Genomic DNA, 20,177 nt, shown 5'->3' on the forward strand with positions numbered 1-20,177 from the left:
AAAAAAAAATACAACGATAAAACATTATGCTGAACATAACGAGCAATAATATATAATATCATAATCGCAAAAATTAAAAATAGATAATAATATAATAGAAGAATAAGATATTATTTCGAGTTTCACTTACATGGGCCCACAAGTAGAATAAGTTGTAGGTCCCTTATGCATGTGCCTAGCACACGCTCCCTTACCTACTAGGCAACAACTCTTGACCCCTTAAGTAGAACTCTATTTTAGATTTATCGATCTGATTAATATAAATTTATACCATTTAGATTATTTTATTAAAAGGAAGCATAGTCAAAACTTAATTTTTGATTTATTTTAGTTACTGAATTTAACAATCATTATTAAATGTGATACTGAAAATTATGTGAAAATGGATTCAATTCTTTTTGACTTTTGTTTTGACCATGACTTGTTCAAACTTTCTTAGGTCAAAGCTACTCTACTTAGAATTATTCTCCCATAAACGTGTGAAAATAAAATAAAATAAAAGAGTTTTTAATTAATGAAACTCTTTTTTTGGTGGCTAAGAAGCCATTTTGACTCCTTTTTTTTTTCCTCTTTTTTTGTTGTCCTTTGGAGGTGGGCATGATATAATATTGTTCCAATATTAACGTAACATGGTGTTACTTGTTCTTTGTGATTATATAAAATATTGTTTAAGGTATTATTCTTTTCTTTTCGATTAATGTAAAAGGTGTTTACTTAGCATGAAGTTTAAGAACATATTTTTTTAAAAAAAATAATAGTTTAAAATAAGTTATAGATATTTATATGGCTATAAATCATTTTATTAGTGCTAAAAATATAAATCTACTTACCTAAAATATGTAAAGTTTAAAGTTAGGTTGTTACTAAATATAGAAGATTCTATTCTTTTTAGAACGGACTAAAAATATAGTTTAAAATAAGTTATAGATATTTTTGTGGCTATAAATCATCGAGTAATGATCTTATTAATGGTAGAAATATAAAATTTACTTACCTAATATATGTACAATTTAAAGTTAAGTTACTAAACATAAAAGATTCTGTTCTTTTCAAAACGGACTAAAAAGGAAAAAATATCATATAAATTTTGACGAGTAGATAACTCAAATATTTTGAAATATTTGATTCCCTCTTGCCAGTAAACTTTTCCTGTCCCTCGGTTAACCTCACTCGTAACGCTTTCATGTAGTTTTCGTGCTCTTGCTTCTTGCTTTCGAGACGGTGGGTGGGGGTGAAGATCCCTAAATATGATTTGGACAATTCTATCTCTTAACTAATTTTTAGAATTGAGTTAGACCCCAATTCATTTCTTTATAAAGATGAGATCGGAAAAAAAAATCATCATTATCGAGCTATAACAAAAATTTTGAAAGTCTAAAGATACTTTATCCCACAGTAAAACTTTACGGTGTAAATTTATTTATTTTTTCTTCTAAAAAAAAGCATATATATATTGTTTGAAATAAAGTCACGTCGACTTGATCAATTTAAATGTTATAAAATTAGCCCAAAGTCGTCTTATTTTTAAATTTGGTCAAGTGATTTGCAAATTTTTATACAATTGACTTTGTGTATACATTATCACTAAGCTCATTCCACGTATTATCTGTTTTAGCTCGATACATTACAAGTTTGTTCTTTAACTTACGTCAATTAACCCCAAACGTCTATGTAGCACATACACTTGTTCTTTGTCAATGTATTATTTATTGATTTCTTAAATTCAAGGTCCCAACAAACATGAGTAAACAAAAACTATAAAATTTGCTTAATCAAGAATCATTAATTTCCACCAAACAAGAACTCGTTTTTTCATATAGAAGTAAACCATAAATAATAATATTAGAACACAACATAGTATCACTTTTCCCAAACTTAAAAAACATAAATTAAATTAAACTTTTTTTAATTCTTAATACTAATTTAATTTTTTTTTTCTTCGTCATCATCATCATTAAAAATCCTTAAGCATTTTCCTGACTTGTTCCAGTGTGACAAAGAGCACCACAGTAAATGGACCTTGCCTTGAGATTGTAGGAATAAATCCCTTATACAATGCCATTGGCCCTTCAGCTTTGATAGTTTTCATTGCACAATCAATGGCTCCACTATACGGTGGAGCCATTCCCGGCTCGACTTTCATGTTCATAACACGTGTCTTAATCACATCCACTGGATTAGACGCTATCGCTGCCACAAACCCAGCAGCAAAGCTCGAAACCACATGGGTTCCGAGCCCGTCCTTCATTAACCCTTTTTCGAGGATAGTCTCTTTGAACTGATCGTACGATGCTAGCTGCGATGCGGTAACTAGCATGGCGCGGTTCACGGTAAGAGATGAACCGCGCCACAGGCTAGTTACCCCTTCGCTTTTACTCATCTGAGTAATTGCATCAATCACGCTTTTGTAGTTGCGGCGTTGAGAGATCGGAAGCCGGCCGTCAGCCTGCATGCGAACCATCGCTACGTCGGCGGGATTACCAACGGCAGCTCCGATCCCGCCGGCGATTAATCCGGCAACGATCTTCTTCGACAAAGGCATGATGTTAGTATCTGGATCGGTCCATTTCTGCTTCAGCATATCGTATAAACCCATTCTGGTTGTAGAGTACAGCGTCTGCCGGAGAACAGTCGCTGATACACCGGAAAACAAAGCAGCAACACCTTCTTGTTGAATAATCTTAACACCTACAGCAACCGGTCCTACACGTGGTGGAGCATGAGCAACCACCGACGGCGCCGGAATATGAATAGTATGATTAGCAGTATGAAAAGCAAGTGCTGGACGGAGATTGTGAACAGTCGCCGGAGCTGAAATTGGGGCTTCTCCTTGAAGCTGCATACGAACTTTGATTAAATCAAGTGGGTGAGTACTACACCCAGCAATAATCGAAGCAATACCTCCCTCAACAAATCCCTTAACACCCATTATACCAATGAATCAAATAAAAAATAAATATGTATTAGGTAATGGGAAAAATTGAAAACACAAAAAATACAATCAAATCTTTTAAATCCAATTGGAATTAGAGATCATCTCACTGGAAACCAGTAGATGAGAATGGAGACCGAAAGCTATAGATGCGAAGTGTGGAACGTTGAGTCTGTGAGACATATAAATTGTGAGTTGAGAAGAAGAAGGAAGAAAGGAATTTATAGGAAGAAAAAAAAAAGGAAAGGAAAAGGAAATTAGGTTTTGTATACAACGCGGGTTCTACTTTTCTCTGCGGCGGACTTTGGTCAATGGAAATATTTTTTGATTGTAATATTATTACAAAAGAAAACATGGGCGGAGTCAAGTAATATCGAGGGGTTTTTTTATTTATTTGAATTTATTCGACTTTTTAGGTGTATGTATGTATAGCAAGTGTTAAATTATATTTTATTTTTTTTGTGTTAATTTTTTTATATTTTGGACTTTTTAGTGAAAATTTTAGCTTTGTTTCTAATTGAAAGTAATATAACTCTATAGCATTTTTTAAATTTACTTGTATGATTTTACTTTTAAAGCTATTTAGATATTTGAAGTATGGTATGTTTTGGTTGAATTTGTAAACGTATGATAAAAATAGTTCACATTAGATTTTTTTAACTTATATTTTGAAAAGTTTTTACTCACATACTCAATTGTTCGTTACTAAACAAGTTGATCAATTAAAATATATTATTTTATTTATTATAACTAGATCAATAAACAGATTAAGATTGTGCATCAATAAATCATTATGTTTAAGAAAGAAAGCTAGACGTGTAGTTATTTTTACTGGCAACTATACGACTAACAATTTTGATTTGTATTTATTTACTAATACGAATAATGTATTTAAACCCAAAAAGAATTGACTTTAATAAGCTTGTTATAATAATTGAATTATCATAAAACATAGTACATATTAAAGTTGAAATGAATTGTATAATTAAAAAGAAGACTCATATAATTTATTACAATTGAAACTGTTTTATATTTTTCAAGAGAAAATGTTAGATAGAATTGAGAAAAAATTACTTATTTGAATTATGCCATTGAAAAGTTAAAAAGTCTACAATGTGTAACTAATGGACCATATGAACCTTGTTGAATAAAATTGATGGTGCTTATTGGTTGAGAATAAACTTAAGGGGCCAAAGTTTTACCCGACACTTTGAAACCGCACAATCAAAGGCAATAGCATATACTTCTTCTATCGCAATGTGACGATATTTGATTAAATACGTAAATTATTTTTAAAAATTTCATAAAACATATGCTAAAAATATTTTGTTGCTATAGAATTATGTTTTTTAAATAAATAATTTTAAATTGAATTATTTTAAAATATAGAACCTATATTTTTTTTCTCTTGATATATTAAAAAAGAAAATATGACTCAGAATAGAGGTTGAAGTGTACATGTATTTGATTTTAGGACTACCATATAAATTCTATTCATGATACGTAAAAGCTTACAAATTAATCCATTTGATACTATATGATTGAAATTTTTATATATATGACTAAAGTACAATTATTTTTATCTAAACTCTAACAACACGTTACTTTAAATAAAAATATATGAAATTAGGTTTTATCACATTGTATGAAATAGTTCCGAAGTGGACTATATTTAAAGTTTGTTGAAAGTTAATATAAATCAAATACTAATATTAATAGAAAACTCGTAATTTTTTTTTACTGAAATAGAACAAACAAAGGAGTACCCATTTTTTCAAAAGTGGTCAAGTTAGAAACATGGATTATTGTTCAATAATAAAATTCTCTTCATCTTTACTTAGAAATTTTGAATTCGAACTTAAAAATAATTATTTAAATTGTTACCTTAAACGAATTTACGTTTTATCGAAAAATTATAAAAAAATATTTGGTCAAGAGGGCATTTGATGCCCCAATTTTTGCCTTTATGGCCATCCAATTGTATGATCTGTTTATGGAAAAAAAATGGGCAAAAGCTATAGCATCTTTAAATTGTGGCTTGTTTTACATGCGTAATATTTACTCCATCTTACTTTTAACCAACAGAAAATAAAAATAAAAATTGGTGAGTATTAATTTCCTTTATTTTCATTGATTTTAATAATGTAATTGTCATACTCATAAAGTCTTAAGCCTAATTCCAATCTTTTCTTGCCTACAAAAACAAGTTTGTCAACTTAATATTGACATTACAAATGTACATAACATGAAATATATATAATTTTGTGTTACACATTTAAATAATAGGAAAAAAATTGAATATAATATTATAATTACAATATACTTCTCAATTAAATCAAGACTAGGGTCATATATTGAAAATTGACAACCAAAAGGGTGGTGAGTTGGATAGATACTACATTAGATTTTTATTCATTCTTTATCGAGAAAATATTTACTAAGAAATCGTTCCATTTTTTAATGAGACGAAAAAAAAATAATCTTTTTTTTCTCATTCCTATGGCCCTCATAGCTACAAATTTAGGTCTTTTTCTTGAAAAATTTACACATATGAAATCTTTTCAAATCTTGTTGGAGCTACATGAGAGCAAATACGAAACAATTTCACTAGAACAGAGTACAGACAGACATAAGAATGATTAATATATAGAAGATAAAATAAAACGATCGAAAAAGAATAAATCACTTTTTAAATTCTATTTTATTCAAAATACATCACACACCGTGTACATATTATTCTCTTCAATTTTAATTAAATAGATTGGTGATGATTTCACTCAAAAATTAATAAAAAGTCATGAAAGAATTTAATGAAAATAGTTAAGAAAAATGAAAAAAAAAAAAAAAGCCAAATAATTAGACAAATTATAAATGTATTGACGCATTAGTTGCCGATAAAGTTGGAAAAAACATGACCGAGTCACCGCGTTTGGGCATATAGCTTTATTTGGGGAAGGTGCTTTTTCCCATCCCCACCCACTTATGATTTTTTTCTTAAAACGATAACGATATTCAACGATAACGATATATTCAGTAAAATTATAATTGATTTGATCTATAAAAAAACTTTTAGGCTGAAAGAGGAATTATTTATTTCGTTTTGTTAATTTTTGTTATTGGTTTGATTTTTAATTGTAAATCTTACGTAAATATATTATAATAACAAAATATTTATCGTTTATAGCAATAATATTTCTTTTTCACTTGATCACTTTTAATTCATTTATAATACAAATTTAATTCATATTACAAAGAATATTTTTTTCCACATATAATACAAATTTTAATAATAAATAATTCATTTATAACACATTTTAATTCACTTATAATAAATATGTCAAACTTTTACCAAACAAACATAATATATTTTAAAAAACAATTATAATTCATATATATTGTATACATAATTCACTTTTAATACATATGACAGATTTAACATAGTATTGCTATAAATAAAAAATATTGCTAAAATCAGTAATTATTTATTAAAATATATCAATTTATGTAATTTTTCCTTTTTAATTTTATTTTTTTTATTAATAATTTACCAATTTATCCCAAATGCTCACGATTTAACTATTAACCGAAAATCAAGTCGTTAAGATCGAAGATTAGTTAATTATTAATAAATATCTCATTAGTTTGATCCGTGATTTTGCGTGATTACAAATTGAAAATCGACAAACTAGACACGATAAATAAAAAATATTGATAAAATCAGTAATTATTTATTAAAATGTATCAATTTATGTAATTTTTCCTTTTTCATTTTATGTTTTTTATTAATAGTTTACTAATTTATCCCAAATGCTCACGATTTAACTATCAACCGAAAATCAAATCGTTAAGATCGAAGATAAATTAATTATTAATAAATATCTCATTAGTTTGATCCGTGATTTTGCGTGATTACAAATTGAAAATCGACAAACTAGACACGATAATATATTGGATTGCATCGACCGATGCACACCCTAGTGAAATCTCAAAAATAGGGTTTCGGAAGAGGATATTGTATTTACGGAATTTATCCTTGATAATCGAAGCATTAAAAAAAACCACCAATTTCGTCGCCTGAGAGATTCGAACTCTCGCGGGGAAACCCCATGTACTTAGCAGGCACACGCCTTAACCACTCGGCCAAAGCGACTTTGTTGACATTATTATCTACCAAATTAATTATATTTTTTTTAAAATGAAGATTGCTAATTAGTTTATCATAGATTTGACCAAAAAAGTCGAGTGGTGGGGTGAGAGTCCAACATATACTTTAAATATATAAAAAACGATTTTAAATAATCATATATAAATAATGTAAATTTTCATTCGATGAAATTGGGATGAAACCCCCCAACTCTATATGTCTCCTCCCTTCATCTAGATAGTGTCTATTAGAAAAAATATAAAGAAAATAGAATTTTGTTAAAAGAATACTATCTTTAAGAATATAATTAGGCATGTTTTTTCAAATTGTCCTAGTTATAAGGAGCATAAACAACTTTTCAAAGTAGATAACAAAAGTTATCTCTCTTGTGTTCACCAAAAATAGTGTATACATAAGTGTTATTCCAATGGTTAACGAACGACTAATATGACTTCATTTAAGTGTAAAATTAAGCAATACATAGGTATGAAGTATACAATATCAAAAAGATATTTATTCTATAAATTCATATGTTTATGTATGAATGGAGAACAATTATTTTTTATGCTAAACAAGAAAAGATGGTTGAATTCTTTCAAACTCAAACTCTAGTGAATTGGAACATTGTTTTGCTTTTGCCAATTATTCTCATCATTTGAGAACATATGCCATAGTATCTCACCTTCAAATTATAGCTTTTAAAAGTTCAAAAAGATAAATTTTAAGAAGAAAAAAGAGAAATTCAACTAATACACAATTGATATGCTTTTGTTGTAAGCAATTAGTATTCAAAACTATTTCACATTGTGTATGGTTTGCTAAAGGGAAGAAATCTTTTATATTTTTAAAGTTTGAATTGAAGATTTCAGATTAAAATGTGCGGGAGTCTCATCTATCCATTCGTAATTTATAAAATTATTATGTGTATCTAAGTTCAATAGTAAATTGACAAACATTGAAAGATTTTTATTTTTGTACAAACATAATTTTATAATTAATAGTTACTATTATGCTCAAGAAGAATAGTTTCAAGTCCAGAGTAGTGTTCGAAAAATTATCATTAGAGAAAGTATTTGAAGTTGGAGTTATTGACAAATAATAATATTTGATTTGTTGTGTTTAACATAAATCTCACTTGAACCGTTCAAAATCTTATAAGCTAGAACTATTATAGTCCATGAAAATTTTGTGACCACGAATTTTCGAAATACCAAAATTTATCGTGGACGTCCGTTTAAATCTTAGAATTGGACACTTTCGTTCCGCGAAAAAGCGAGTGCATATTCAAATTCAAACGAATCTCAAAGCAGGTAAACACAACAAATAAATATTTTATATTTTATATTCTCCATTTCAAGTTGAAATTGCAATAAATGGACCATATTATAAAACAAATATTGATTCAAAAACAATATTTCAAGCTCATACCCAAAAAATTGATAACTCCAACGATGAATTCGTAGTTATCAAAACTTAATGTGTCAAAATGTCAATTTTACTCTTTTTAATTTTCTAAACATCCTCAATCTTCACGAAATTGCTGCCACCATAGATGTCTGCTTCTTGGTTAATTTCCAGTCCTTGTTCAAAGCTGAACCACCATCTCCGCCGCCGTAACCACCGCCTGATTCTCTCGCCGGCGTTCTTATTTTCCGGCACCGGGAAACAAATGGTCACCACTAGCAGCAGCGCCAGTAGTAGTTCAAATAGAGGTGCATTTACAACACTCAAAGAAAGAGTAACTTTTGAGAAAGAAATAAAAAAAAGCAAATTTATTGCCATTGCTGGCCATATTACAGATGAGGGCTCTGCTCAATCTTTCCTTTCTGAGGTACCCTTTTGTTTTTTGGTTCATTTGGTTGTATTGAGTGTGTAAAAATTGAATCTTTTGCATTTTTTTTTTTGATTCTTGAAATTGTAATCTTGAATTTGTTTATGAGGATTGTAATTACTGATTTGATTTGATTTTAGGTACGAGATCCTCGGGCTACACATAATTGTTGGGCGTACAAGGTATGTTCTTGTGGCCAAAATCATGTCTTTATTGATATACAACTTATTGAGTGTAATTCCACAAGCGGGGTATGAGGAGGGTAGAGGAGTGTGTGTCCGACCTTGAGATTAGAGTGTATGCAGACCTTGAGAGGTTCTTTCCGAAAGACTCTCAGCTCAAGTGCAATAAAACAATGTTTTTATTGCTATATCCTTTTATGTTAGAAGTATTTGGGAATTGACGAAGAAAAGTTGTTTTATATCATAAAAAAGGAGCTGCATTTGTTGAAACATTATTTAGGTTATGCTATTGGTATTGTGATTGAGGTATAGTTGATACATTGGTTGATTGAGAACATATGGTTGAATTAGGAATCGTTTGGTACGAGTGTTATATTAAGTGTGTTATCCAAGTATAAAATTTGGATTGAATCTATCATATGTTTAGTTGAGGGTATTACGTATAACCAAGATACATGTGTGGGATAGATATTCTTGATTATAATATCAGGAATAGCCTAGTTTTGAACCAAACAACCCCTTAGGGACTAGCATTTTGGGTCACATTTGCTTCCATCCGTAATGATAACAACTGCTTATCTTTATATGGACATATAAGAAACAAAGTTTCTCTAGTTTAGGATTCTCCGAATTTGTGTATATCATTCTTGGCTCTTATCTTACCATGCCAAAAATGTTATTATTCATTCTATCTAGGTTGGTGAACAATATCGGACTAATGATGATGGCGAACCATCTGGTACTGCTGGCAAGCCGATACATTCTGCAATTGCATCCTCAGGATTGGATAGAATCATGGTGGTCGTTATTAGGTACAGCGTTTATTTAGTAAATAGCGTTGGTACTTTCAGAATTCTTGTCAGAGGCGATGTAAACTAGACTTGGATCACGTGCCTAAATTGGGAAATGTTTCCAAGAAGTGAAAGCATGCATATATCTTTATTGTGTTGCTTTTCTGAATCACAGACACTTTGGAGGAATTAAACTTGGCACTGGAGGTCTAGTAAGAGCTTATGGAGGAGTCGCTGCAGAATGTTTAAGAAATGCTCCTACATGTCTTGTAAAATCTAAAGTAAGAAATTGCTCGAGCAGCTTTTATCCCCCCGTCTCCCTTGCTCATTGTGTATAGGCATAGGTTCAACTGCACGTTGATTCTATTCTTCTCGCTACGTTATGTGCTTTTAGCACAAACTTGAGACCTACTCATTTGATTAAACAATAATTTTTGGTTTTAGGTGCCGATGGGCTTGGAGGTTCCTTTTGAACTACTAGGAGTCTTATACCATCAGGTAAATTTGATCGTTGTGCTAAAACTTCTACAGTTCTACTCTTTGCGGTTCAATTTGTTTGTCTTACTTTCCTTTTAGTCCGTTTCCGAAAGAATATCTTTTTTTGGCAACTTTTACTTTTAACTTTCCACATGACATATTTAAGATCACAAAATTAAAGTGCATTTTTGTAGATTCTACATATCTTAGCTTAGCTTTAGACCACAAGATTCGAAAGTCTTCTTTACTTTTTTTTAACTTTGTGCAAAGTCAAAACTAGACAAACAAATTGAAACGGAGGGAGTTCTTATATTTGTCAATGTTGCGCTATTCAGTAATAGTTTTTCGATTTTTCAGTTTTCATTCTTATTTCGGTTTATTCTCTGAATCAAAAGCTGATGCTTCAAGAGCATAATTGGTGCACATTTACTTCTATTATTGCATTTCTGGGAATTTGTTTCGTTTTCACAGCTACAGTCGTTCCAAGCAGAAGATATCAAGCAGGATTATGATACCGGGAAAGATGGAGTCACCATGGTGACGTTCAAAGCTGATTTTGACCGTGTACAAGGTTTAGAAGAAGCTATTAAGGCCAACTGCAGCCGTGATATTGTATTCTACAAACGCTAGAATTTTTCCGTGTCACTTTGTCTGATGGTTTTAAGTCCCATCCTGCTGGAACTTATGGAGATTTGAAATACCTTCTGCTCAAGAAAGCTACATCTCGAGATGGTTAATATCATTTGCTCATTCTTGAAAGGTTCATAGCGTTGCTCTTGTTGACACCAATGTCTGAGCTGACTTTTCCGTCTCTTTTAGTCTTTGTTCTGTAATTAGGAGTCGTTATAGGAGACGCAAGCATGAGATTGGTTTGTCCTCATTTGCTCTTATATTCATACAACTTTTAAAGATATATACTTGTACAATCTTTCCCATACTTCTTGTTTCTGTATTCATGAATAAGACATGGTTGCTCCGTTTTGTTAGTATCTGTTGTTTCTCGTACTTCCGTTACTTTCTTTTTCTGGACTAAGCTTTGGATTGTTTTACCTGCTAAAGAAATTGAATGCTTGTAAATGGCATTTTCTTGGTTTTGCCAATGTTATTATTGTTTCATGGTTCTTAAATATTCAAGTTTAAGCCATTCTATTAGGTGAGCATACTTATCCCCGTAAAATTAATTGAGGTGCGTGAAAGCTGATAAGTCAAATTTTAAAAGGAACTAGTATATTCGTTCAGAATAATGATTTTTTGATAATGTGTTTTTACTTTTCTTATAAGTCTTAATCTCTTTAATAAAATTAAACTTCCTATATTCAGAAACTCAATTAATTATTTCTATATCGAACGCGATACATTTCATTATTACTTTTACTTAATAAAGATCACTAAGATTCAACAGCCTAATTATTCTGCTAGCACTTTTGCTTTCCTTTTTGTTACTTCAGCTCTAGCAGTTGATGAGACTAAATATCTCTTTTTTAAGTTATTGTTTAAATTTTTATTCCTATTATTAAATGTTTTATAAATTAACTTTTAGAAGATTTACACAATTTTGATAGAACAATATGCAATATTTGAATTTAGTATTTATTCATATATTTCTTAACCTTACAAACTAAACACTAGGTGATGTATAGAATATTTACTAAAGATTTAGATTATAGTATTTTTATATTATTTTTAAACAGATCAATCTATTGTCTTACATTAACATATGTGGAAATTATAGAAGTAACTACATGATTTCCACCTATATTAATTAATGTAAGTGAATAGTTTCATATGTTTAAAATCATAAAATATTTCACTCAAAATTTGACCTTGGATTCACAATTTGTTTATTGTATTATGTTATCTTAGCTTAGTTTATTCTTGTGTTTCCTTGTAATTGGATTAGAGTATTTTCTAGAATTATATTGCTATATGTCAGAAATATTTATAGATTTGACGAAGAAAGATAATTTTAATATAATAAAAAAATAGCTACATTTGTTGATACATGTATTATGAGCATAGTATTTGTGCTGGTCGAAGGTGAGATAGTTGAGGTCTCATAAGTTTATGAGAGGACAGAGAGGGTTGCAAGGGTATAAATTGATCTGTTTAAATATAACACTCTTTGCTTTTCTTTATTGAAGTGAAAGAACGTGGATAAGATTTAGAAAGAAAATTCATTATAGAACTTAGTCTTAAATCTATATATTCATCTCATCTAATGTAGCAAGAATCAAAGACTGAAATAAAAAATATTAGGGGATATTTTTAAATTTATCTAAACTTTGGTAAAAAGAATTCTACACTTAAACTGGTTGAAAGTAATTAAAATACGCAATACATCTGAATATTATGGTCATTCAAATTCATATATCCTCTCCATCACATCCTCAAAAAATTAAAACTAATTGTTTGAGTACTCTTATATTTAAAATATATTTTTACTAAATTTTTATAACTATGTAAAGTTCAGCTTACCTTTAACAAAATGATTTATTTATTTATTTTGAAAATTTCAATTATTCTTTATATTAGAGTCCGAATAATGACTATCGGTGTTCTTTCCACCTAATAAAAAAAAGATGAGTATCATGACTTTAATTATTTCTTACGTTATATATTAGGTTATTAATTAAAACTTCAAATATTACATCATTTTATATTTCTTTGGAGTTGATTTTGTCGAAAATTTTGACTTCGTCACTTTGAGATTACTATAGAATCCAAAAATATAGGCACCAATATTCCACGTGTAAGGCCTCACAATGCACCACGTAGCTTAAGCTAAGCTTACTTGTTTTCCTTTTCTTCTTTCAAGGTCCATAATCAGTTCGTCATCCAATAGATAAAAGTTTCTAAATTTATACTTTTTCATTTTAATTTATATGTTTTTTTTTCAGCAAGAGTAAAAGTCCACAATAAAGCTCTCATTAAATCTATATCATACTTTACGGGGTTCGTTCGAAAATTGAATTTTTAATGTGATTTGAATTTAAAATTGTCAATTAAGGGTGAAATAATTTTACTATTGCACTATTAAAAATTGTTAATTTTAAATATATTTTATTAAAATTTGACTCATTAATTTAAATATTAAACAATAATCTATCGAAAATGTTATTAGCAAGACAAATTCTAGTTAAATTTATGTCAAAAGTAAAAAGAAATATCGATCTTGTCTAAGTGTGTCTTAATCAGTTGAAAATTCCTTATTGGCAAGTCAAATTTTGAGGGAACTAGTCCATTTGTTAGGAAATAACAACGATTTTCTGATAATGTCATATTTTTTTATTGATCTTAAACACTATTAATAGATGAAATTTTCTATAATCAGAAACTTGTTACTCTCTCCGTCCGGTAATGGTTGTTATAATTTTTATTTTTAGAGTCAAAATATAAAAATTTTGACTGACATTTTCAGATATATTTTTCATCATATTAATATGCAAGAAACTGTAATTTATAGTACTTTTCATATAGTTTTAGAATATCTAATTTTTTATTTAAAATATCAAATTAATGTAATCTAATTTACCTTTGAAACTTAGTCAAATTAACTTTCGATAAGCGCAACATGACAAATAATTCTGCACGGAGGGAGTAATTATTTCTATATCATACATAACATAAAATTTAAAGGCATTTTAAATATATTATATATCTTTATTTAAAGATTATAATTTTTTTTTTTACTTTCATGAGATTTTAATGAAACGTCGAGAATAGAGTTTTAGATCAAGATCATCACGAAGAAATACATAAGATTTTGTGTCTTGTAGTGAGATTTTTTGAGTATAAATTTAGGCTAAGTTGAAAGCCAATTCCATTCCACTTTCAAAAATCATTTCTTTGTTAGAACAAATATGAAGGTCAATAATAGCCTAATTGTTCTCCTAGCACTTTTATGTGCTTTTCTTTTTGTTGCTTCAGCTCTAGCAGTTGATGAGACTAAAGGTAAAAGTTGATTTACGCAAATATCTCTTTTTTTCGATTATTATTTAAATTTTATATGTTCTTTTTAAAAATAAAACTTTTACAAAATTATACAATTCTGATCGAATTATGTTAGGACTTGAATTTAGTATTTACTTAATTGTTTCTTAGTTCTTACTTTAAAAAAACTAAACATTACTAGAATATATTTATATTGTTCTTAAATATATGGATCTATTGACTTTCATAAATATAGCTAGTTACTTTTTGTTTCGCTTTCGATAACATGTTTATAAAGATAAAGACAAATTTAAGATTTTTATATTTCACTTTTTCTGAGTGACTAGATTTTGAATTAATATTTTAAATATATTTGGTAATCGTTTATATATATATATGTAAGTCATGGAAAATTTGATCAATTAAGTTATTGGACTTAATTGAATTTTAATCTTCTACTCTACCTTCACCTATGCATGCACTCATTTAACTATAGAAACATCATGACGTATTTGAGATCACAATTAAGAATATACTCTTTTGATGTATATAACACATTTTAGCAAAAATTTAATATTCAGTCAAATATCGTCATATACTATAAAGTAAAAGATTAAATTTGCATGAATAGTTGTTCCATGCACTAATGAGAAATACTATATGTTGTATGTAGCAACAAATGAAGGACAACTAAATGATGAAACACAAGGCCATGGTTGGGACGGCGGAGGCGGCTGCCACGGACGTGGTTGTCACGGTGGTGGTGGTCATGGAGGCGGTGGCAATTATTGCCGCCACGGATGTTGCAGTGGATATTATCGAGGAGGAGGGTGTAAGCAATGTTGTAGAACTGCTCAAGAATATTCAGCTTACAATATGCAAAATGATGTCAATCGCCCTTAAAAGCACAACGTATAACGACTTAATTCAACGTTCATAATAAATAATGGGAGCTTAGTGCATCATACTGTCTTTATTTTAATGTTTAATTAGGTCCTGTAACGTTCTAGCTAGCTAGCTAGCGCTAGCCTAATGTTGTTCTATGAGTTAAATAAAAATCATAATGTAGTAAATATGCAATAAAACATATATCGATGTTATATATGAAAGAAAAAATATGTCAATCTATAAAATAGTTTCATCAACAATTTATTTTGGAACTTTTCTTAGATTAATAATTCTGCAAGAGAGATTTTTAGACGTTCTAGAACGAAATTTTTTTACTTCGATAATTTCTCTAGACTAATCACATTTTTTTTTCCAATCATATAGTTATTTTTAAAGCTCTTGTCAAATAATCTAATTTTATTAACATGGTAACCTAAAGTTGTATGGCAAAGCGTGTAGAAAAGTATTAACATGGTAACCTAAAGTTCAAAACGTGTTTTCCTGTTTAATTAGGAGTTCTACGTGAAGAGGGACTTCGAATTTAGATGCGGCAGTGATGAAGAAGTCCAAGTAGAGTTTGGTTTACACACACGTTTGAATTGACGGCTTAGTACAAGTTCAACAACGCAGAAATTTATTTAAGGAAATTATGTTTTCTTATCAAACAAGGAACGTGTTTACTTATCTATTTACGGAAATTTTTTTGTTAAAACCAAGTTGAAGTTGAAGTGCTGTAAAGAGGAAAAGAAGATGTTCAAGTTGAGTTCAACAAGGATTGGTAGAGGTAAAGACAAAGTTGAATCAAACAAAGACTTGCTGAATTTGTGATCTATAAATAGGGAGCTATTTTCATCAGAAAGAATTGCGCACTTACATAGAGAGAAGATCAAAACACGATCAAGAGGTTTGAGAAAGTTTTGAGATTTATTGGGACTGTTGCAATTTGTGAGGAAAAATTGTAAGATTGTAATTAAGAGTTTTGATTACAATCTGAGTTTTGCGATAAAATATTGTGTTATTATTTTATTTGCTTCACAAAACGTAAATGTTGTAATCTGCAAAGTAATTATTTTACTGTGTTGTTCGAATTGATTATCGTTAAGTTCAAAGAAATAGAAACACGTTGTCTGTACATGTTCCTGTGAAGAATTCAGGAGGGAAAATTCCAACAAAATATAATAAGAAGGGACATATATTTGAATTAAAAGTATAACGAAAGATATATTTGAGCAAAAAATATAACGATGATAAACATATTTAAACTATTTTTGATAGTATTGAAGTATATTTAAAGGAAATTATATAAGTACCCCTAGACTATGACCGAAATTTTAGAGACACCTTAACTAAACTAAGGTCCTATTATCCCCTCCCGAACCCATTTTTGTTGTAACTTTGTGCACTTTTTTGGATTACATGACATCCAAATATCTCCCACGCGCCTCAATTGCGTGGAATCACAAAATATGCCACGTAAGACAAAAGGTGCACAAACTTACAAGAAAAATGGGTTCGGCAGGGGGAGGGGGTAATAGGACCTTAGTTTCGTTAAGGTGTCTCTGTGGATTCGGTCATAGTCTAGCTAAGTTAAGGGGGTAAAAGAACCTAGTTTAAGGTGTGTCTCTGTAATTTCGGTCATAATCTAGAGGGTACTGTGCATTTTTCCTATATTTAATCCTCTCCCTTTTCAAAAACCCTTCTCTCTCTCTCTCTCTCTCTCTCTCTCTATATATATATATATATATATATACATATTGTAATTTCATTTCAATATATATTATTTTGGAGTCGATTTGATAAAAATTTTAATTTTGTCACTTCGTTTGCTTACTTCAATAAGTTAAAAATGAGATATAATACGATTTACGTCAAGATTGACTATACGAAGATATTGACAAAATGTTTCCTTGTAAGCATTATCATTTCATATTTTACGTGTAAAACCTTCAAATGCACCACGTTACTTAATCCTAAGCTTTGTTTTTTCAATAATTTTCTATTTTAATTTATGTGTCACCATAAATGCTTCTCAAAATAGACGTTCCATCAAAATTTAGTTTATCGATTAGATGAATAATCCATAAACGTTTATTTGATAGTGTGCATCTTATTTGTCTTTCGTCTTAAACGTATATAGAAAAGAATGCAACATTTGATAGTAAGAAATTCATTAATTCTAATATTATATATAACATAGGAAATTCATTAATTCTAATATTATATATAACATGTCATATAAAAATTATAAGATTTAAAAATAATTTTAAATATTTTATGCAAATGTCTCTTAATGTTATTATTTAGATTTTGTATAAGTTGCATTAATATAATCTAGATAATATTAGATTCAGAGTTAATATTTATATAACTTTACAAACAAATTATTAGACTATATTTGACATCTGCATTAATTTATAATTTTTTATAATACTATATATGTCTAATATTTTCTCAATTTAGTTTACTAAAGACGAATTTTTTGATTGTAGTCAAATTAAAAAATGCAAAAGTCACAATAATAATTAATGTGTAATTCCATAATTCTGAACTCAAAGAAAACAAAAGAAGCAATAACAATAAAGACAATAACAAGATAATAAGATGATCGATCGAAGCTAATTTAAAGAAATTCAATAACAAATAGTAATAAGAATTCAAAAATAAGATAGTACAAAAATAATCTTAATTAATGGTTCAAAAATGAAAAACAAAATTAATTATTTATATTCTAACAATTTCAAGTATAATATTATTTCAAATATATGTAAATTTTATTAAAATTTTAATTTCGTCACTTCTATGCTTACTTCAATATGTTGAAAATGATTTTAGAAAAATTTCAACATCGACACCAAAATTGACTATACGAATATATTGACAAAATATATCTTTGTAAGCAATATTATCTCAAATTCCATGTGTAAAACGTAGAATGCACCACGTAGCTTACTTGTTTACCATAATCTTGTTCACCATCTATTAAAAAAAATTATTTTCAAATATATATATTTTTTTCATTTTAATTTATGTGTTACTATTAAAAGTTATTTTAATAAAATTTGACTCATGAATAAAAATATATTGAATGAATTATCCATAAAAAATATTACCGATAAATTAGATTCGATACAATATTTATTGAAAACTCTTAATGGGAATCATCGATTTTTTGTTTTGTGTTAATTCATCAGGAATTTCCGATAAATTAGTCAAATTTCGATCGAATATCCATTAAAAATAACTATTTTTTTAAATATGTGTCTTGTTTTCTCTTTTAGTCAAATAATTAATATGTATATTTCCTTTTATAACTCTTCTATTCAAAAACTCATTATTTAATTTCTAAATCACACTTTAATATGTATATTTCCTTTTATAACTCTTTTATATTCAAAAACTCATTATTTAATTTCTATATCACACTTTGTATATTAAAGACGATAAAATTTAAGGACATTTTAACATATTATGCATATTTTTAATTTAAATTTATAAAATTTAATAAATATAACATCATTTTCTTAAATTTCATATATTAAAACACGTAAAATAAAACAATCCGAATTAAAATTAAATCATCACCACCAAGACTACGTAAGATTTTATGTCTAGTAGTGGGATTCTTTTGGGTATAAATTAAAGTTAAAGCTTAGTTGAAAATCATTCAATTGTAGTCTCAAAAATCTTTTTTTGTTGGATAGTGAAAGAAAATATGAAGATGAATAATAGCATAATTATTCTGCTTGCACTTCTATGTGCTTCACTTTTTCTTGTTTCAGCTCTTGCAGTTGATGAGATTAAAGGTAATATAAACTTTTTAATTAATTGCTATTTTAATTTTCTCAAACATATGGATTTATTGTCTTACATAATTAAATATATAGTTCATGCATGCAATGACAAGAAATAGAATATATCATAACAAAAATAACTTTTAGCTACAACAAACATATATGTTAACATAGAGTATTAAAGTTTTTTTTCAGTATTAGTTAATTATAATTGAATCTAATATCGTTATAAGCTTTAAAGATATTTATAATTAGTGCTAATTGTTGCTACATATATATATATTTAGCGATAATTAAACTATTGTTATTAATTAAATATCGCTAAATATCATTTTTGGTATAATGATTTCACTTGATAACAATACGTACTTATATTTATTCTGTCTTAAAAGGAATATTGTTATTTTTCTATATTTGAAGGTTTTTAATGTTAAAATTTTCTTTTTACTCTTGATAATATTTGTTATAATCATAAAAATGTCATGACATATTTTATCGCAACTAATTAATTAAGGATATCTTTTTTCATAATTCGTTAGTGTTGAAATTTGCTTATCTTTTCATTTCTAGAATTGAGAAATAATTAGTAAATTTAAAACTTTGAATTCGCTTCTACATACAATTTTGATGCGTGTTAAAAAAAAACATTTATTTTCTTAAACGTCATGTTCAGTCTAATTACTCTATGTTTTATGTATATATATATATGTAGCAGCAAATGAAGGCCAACTAAATGCTGAAACACAAGGCCACGGGGGCGGTGGAGGCCACGGTCATGGTGGCGGTAGTCATCATGGTGGTGGTGGCCACGGTGGTGGTGGTCATCATGGCGGTGGAGGCCATGGAGGTGGAGGTCATGGTGGTGGAGGTCACGGACGCGGTGGTCATGGAGTCAACCACCCTTAAATGAAGAACATGGTCGTAGATCAAAGAATTTCGAATTAAACTACGTACTCCATCAACTTTTTGTAATTTAGTCGATAATAAAAACTATGTACGTACGTTTTTAATTTGAAGTTCTAGCATAGCATAATGAAGTGGCATGTGTTATGTGTAATGAAAAAGATATAGTAAAATGAAATAAATACCAGTATTTTCCTTTTTCGATTTAAAGTTTGTCGATAATTCTTTATCATATATATTCAATTTTCACGTGTTATATAAAAAACAAAGAATATATATATACATATATATATATATATATATATATA

General features: G+C 28.6%; 4 protein-coding genes and 1 non-coding gene across 7 annotated transcripts; 3 read left to right on the forward strand and 2 right to left on the reverse strand.

Annotated features, from left to right (window-relative positions):
- Positions 1-1,765: 1,765 nt before the first annotated feature.
- On the reverse strand, positions 1,766-3,143 carry LOC107004666 (mitochondrial uncoupling protein 5). The gene has a single exon (XM_015202959.2). It carries the CDS (start codon positions 2,927-2,929, stop codon positions 1,955-1,957), a length of 975 nt encoding a protein of 324 aa, XP_015058445.1. The 5' UTR covers positions 2,930-3,143; the 3' UTR covers positions 1,766-1,954.
- A 3,857-nt stretch (positions 3,144-7,000) lies between these two features.
- Positions 7,001-7,082, reverse strand: TRNAS-GCU. The gene has a single exon. It is a non-coding gene; the product is annotated as a tRNA-Ser (tRNA).
- Positions 7,083-8,478: 1,396 nt separating this feature from the next.
- On the forward strand, positions 8,479-11,362 carry LOC107003375 (IMPACT family member in pol 5'region). Of its 2 annotated transcripts, none has more exons than XM_027912781.1 (6): positions 8,479-8,907; positions 9,048-9,089; positions 9,786-9,901; positions 10,056-10,161; positions 10,325-10,378; positions 10,715-10,837. In XM_027912781.1, exons 1-6 carry the CDS (start codon positions 8,629-8,631, stop codon positions 10,742-10,744), a joined length of 627 nt encoding a protein of 208 aa, XP_027768582.1. In that variant the 5' UTR covers positions 8,479-8,628; the 3' UTR covers positions 10,745-10,837. The 2 variants fall into 2 exon arrangements, with proteins under 2 accessions (XP_027768582.1, XP_015057176.1); XM_015201690.2 differs by having other exon boundaries at positions 8,483-8,907; positions 10,829-11,362.
- A 2,814-nt stretch (positions 11,363-14,176) lies between these two features.
- Positions 14,177-15,439, forward strand: LOC107004189 (glycine-rich protein 3 short isoform-like). Its single transcript, XM_015202431.2, has 2 exons — positions 14,177-14,308; positions 14,961-15,439. The coding sequence occupies exons 1-2, from the start codon at positions 14,218-14,220 to the stop codon at positions 15,188-15,190; spliced, it is 321 nt and encodes a 106-aa protein (XP_015057917.1). The 5' UTR covers positions 14,177-14,217; the 3' UTR covers positions 15,191-15,439.
- A 3,419-nt stretch (positions 15,440-18,858) lies between these two features.
- Positions 18,859-20,073, forward strand: LOC107004254 (glycine-rich cell wall structural protein-like). 2 transcript variants are annotated; one of them, XM_015202482.1, is made up of 2 exons: positions 18,859-18,978; positions 19,679-20,073. In XM_015202482.1, the coding sequence occupies exons 1-2, from the start codon at positions 18,888-18,890 to the stop codon at positions 19,870-19,872; spliced, it is 285 nt and encodes a 94-aa protein (XP_015057968.1). In that variant the 5' UTR covers positions 18,859-18,887; the 3' UTR covers positions 19,873-20,073. The 2 variants fall into 2 exon arrangements, with proteins under 2 accessions (XP_015057968.1, XP_015057969.1); XM_015202483.1 differs by having other exon boundaries at positions 19,682-20,073.
- The last annotated feature ends 104 nt before the right edge of the window (positions 20,074-20,177 follow it).

This window comes from Solanum pennellii, chromosome 11, assembly GCF_001406875.1.
Source record: "Solanum pennellii chromosome 11, SPENNV200".
Taxonomy (NCBI): Eukaryota; Viridiplantae; Streptophyta; class Magnoliopsida; order Solanales; family Solanaceae; genus Solanum; species Solanum pennellii.

Bases quoted from the DNA above. Each gene is read 5' to 3' on its own strand.
- LOC107004254 (XM_015202482.1), top strand. From the start codon at position 18,888: ATGAAGATGAATAATAGCATAATTATTCTGCTTGCACTTCTATGTGCT. The intron at 18,979-19,678 runs GTAATATAAACT...ATATATATGTAG, and splicing joins TGCAGTTGATGAGATTAAAG to CAGCAAATGAAGGCCAACTA.
- LOC107004666 (XM_015202959.2), bottom strand. From the start codon at position 2,929: ATGGGTGTTAAGGGATTTGTTGAGGGAGGTATTGCTTCGATTATTGCT.
- LOC107003375 (XM_015201690.2), top strand. From the start codon at position 8,629: ATGTCTGCTTCTTGGTTAATTTCCAGTCCTTGTTCAAAGCTGAACCAC. The intron at 8,908-9,047 runs GTACCCTTTTGT...ATTTGATTTTAG, and splicing joins CTCAATCTTTCCTTTCTGAG to GTACGAGATCCTCGGGCTAC. The intron at 10,162-10,324 runs GTAAGAAATTGC...TTTTGGTTTTAG, and splicing joins CATGTCTTGTAAAATCTAAA to GTGCCGATGGGCTTGGAGGT.
- LOC107004189 (XM_015202431.2), top strand. From the start codon at position 14,218: ATGAAGGTCAATAATAGCCTAATTGTTCTCCTAGCACTTTTATGTGCT. The intron at 14,309-14,960 runs GTAAAAGTTGAT...TGTTGTATGTAG, and splicing joins AGCAGTTGATGAGACTAAAG to CAACAAATGAAGGACAACTA.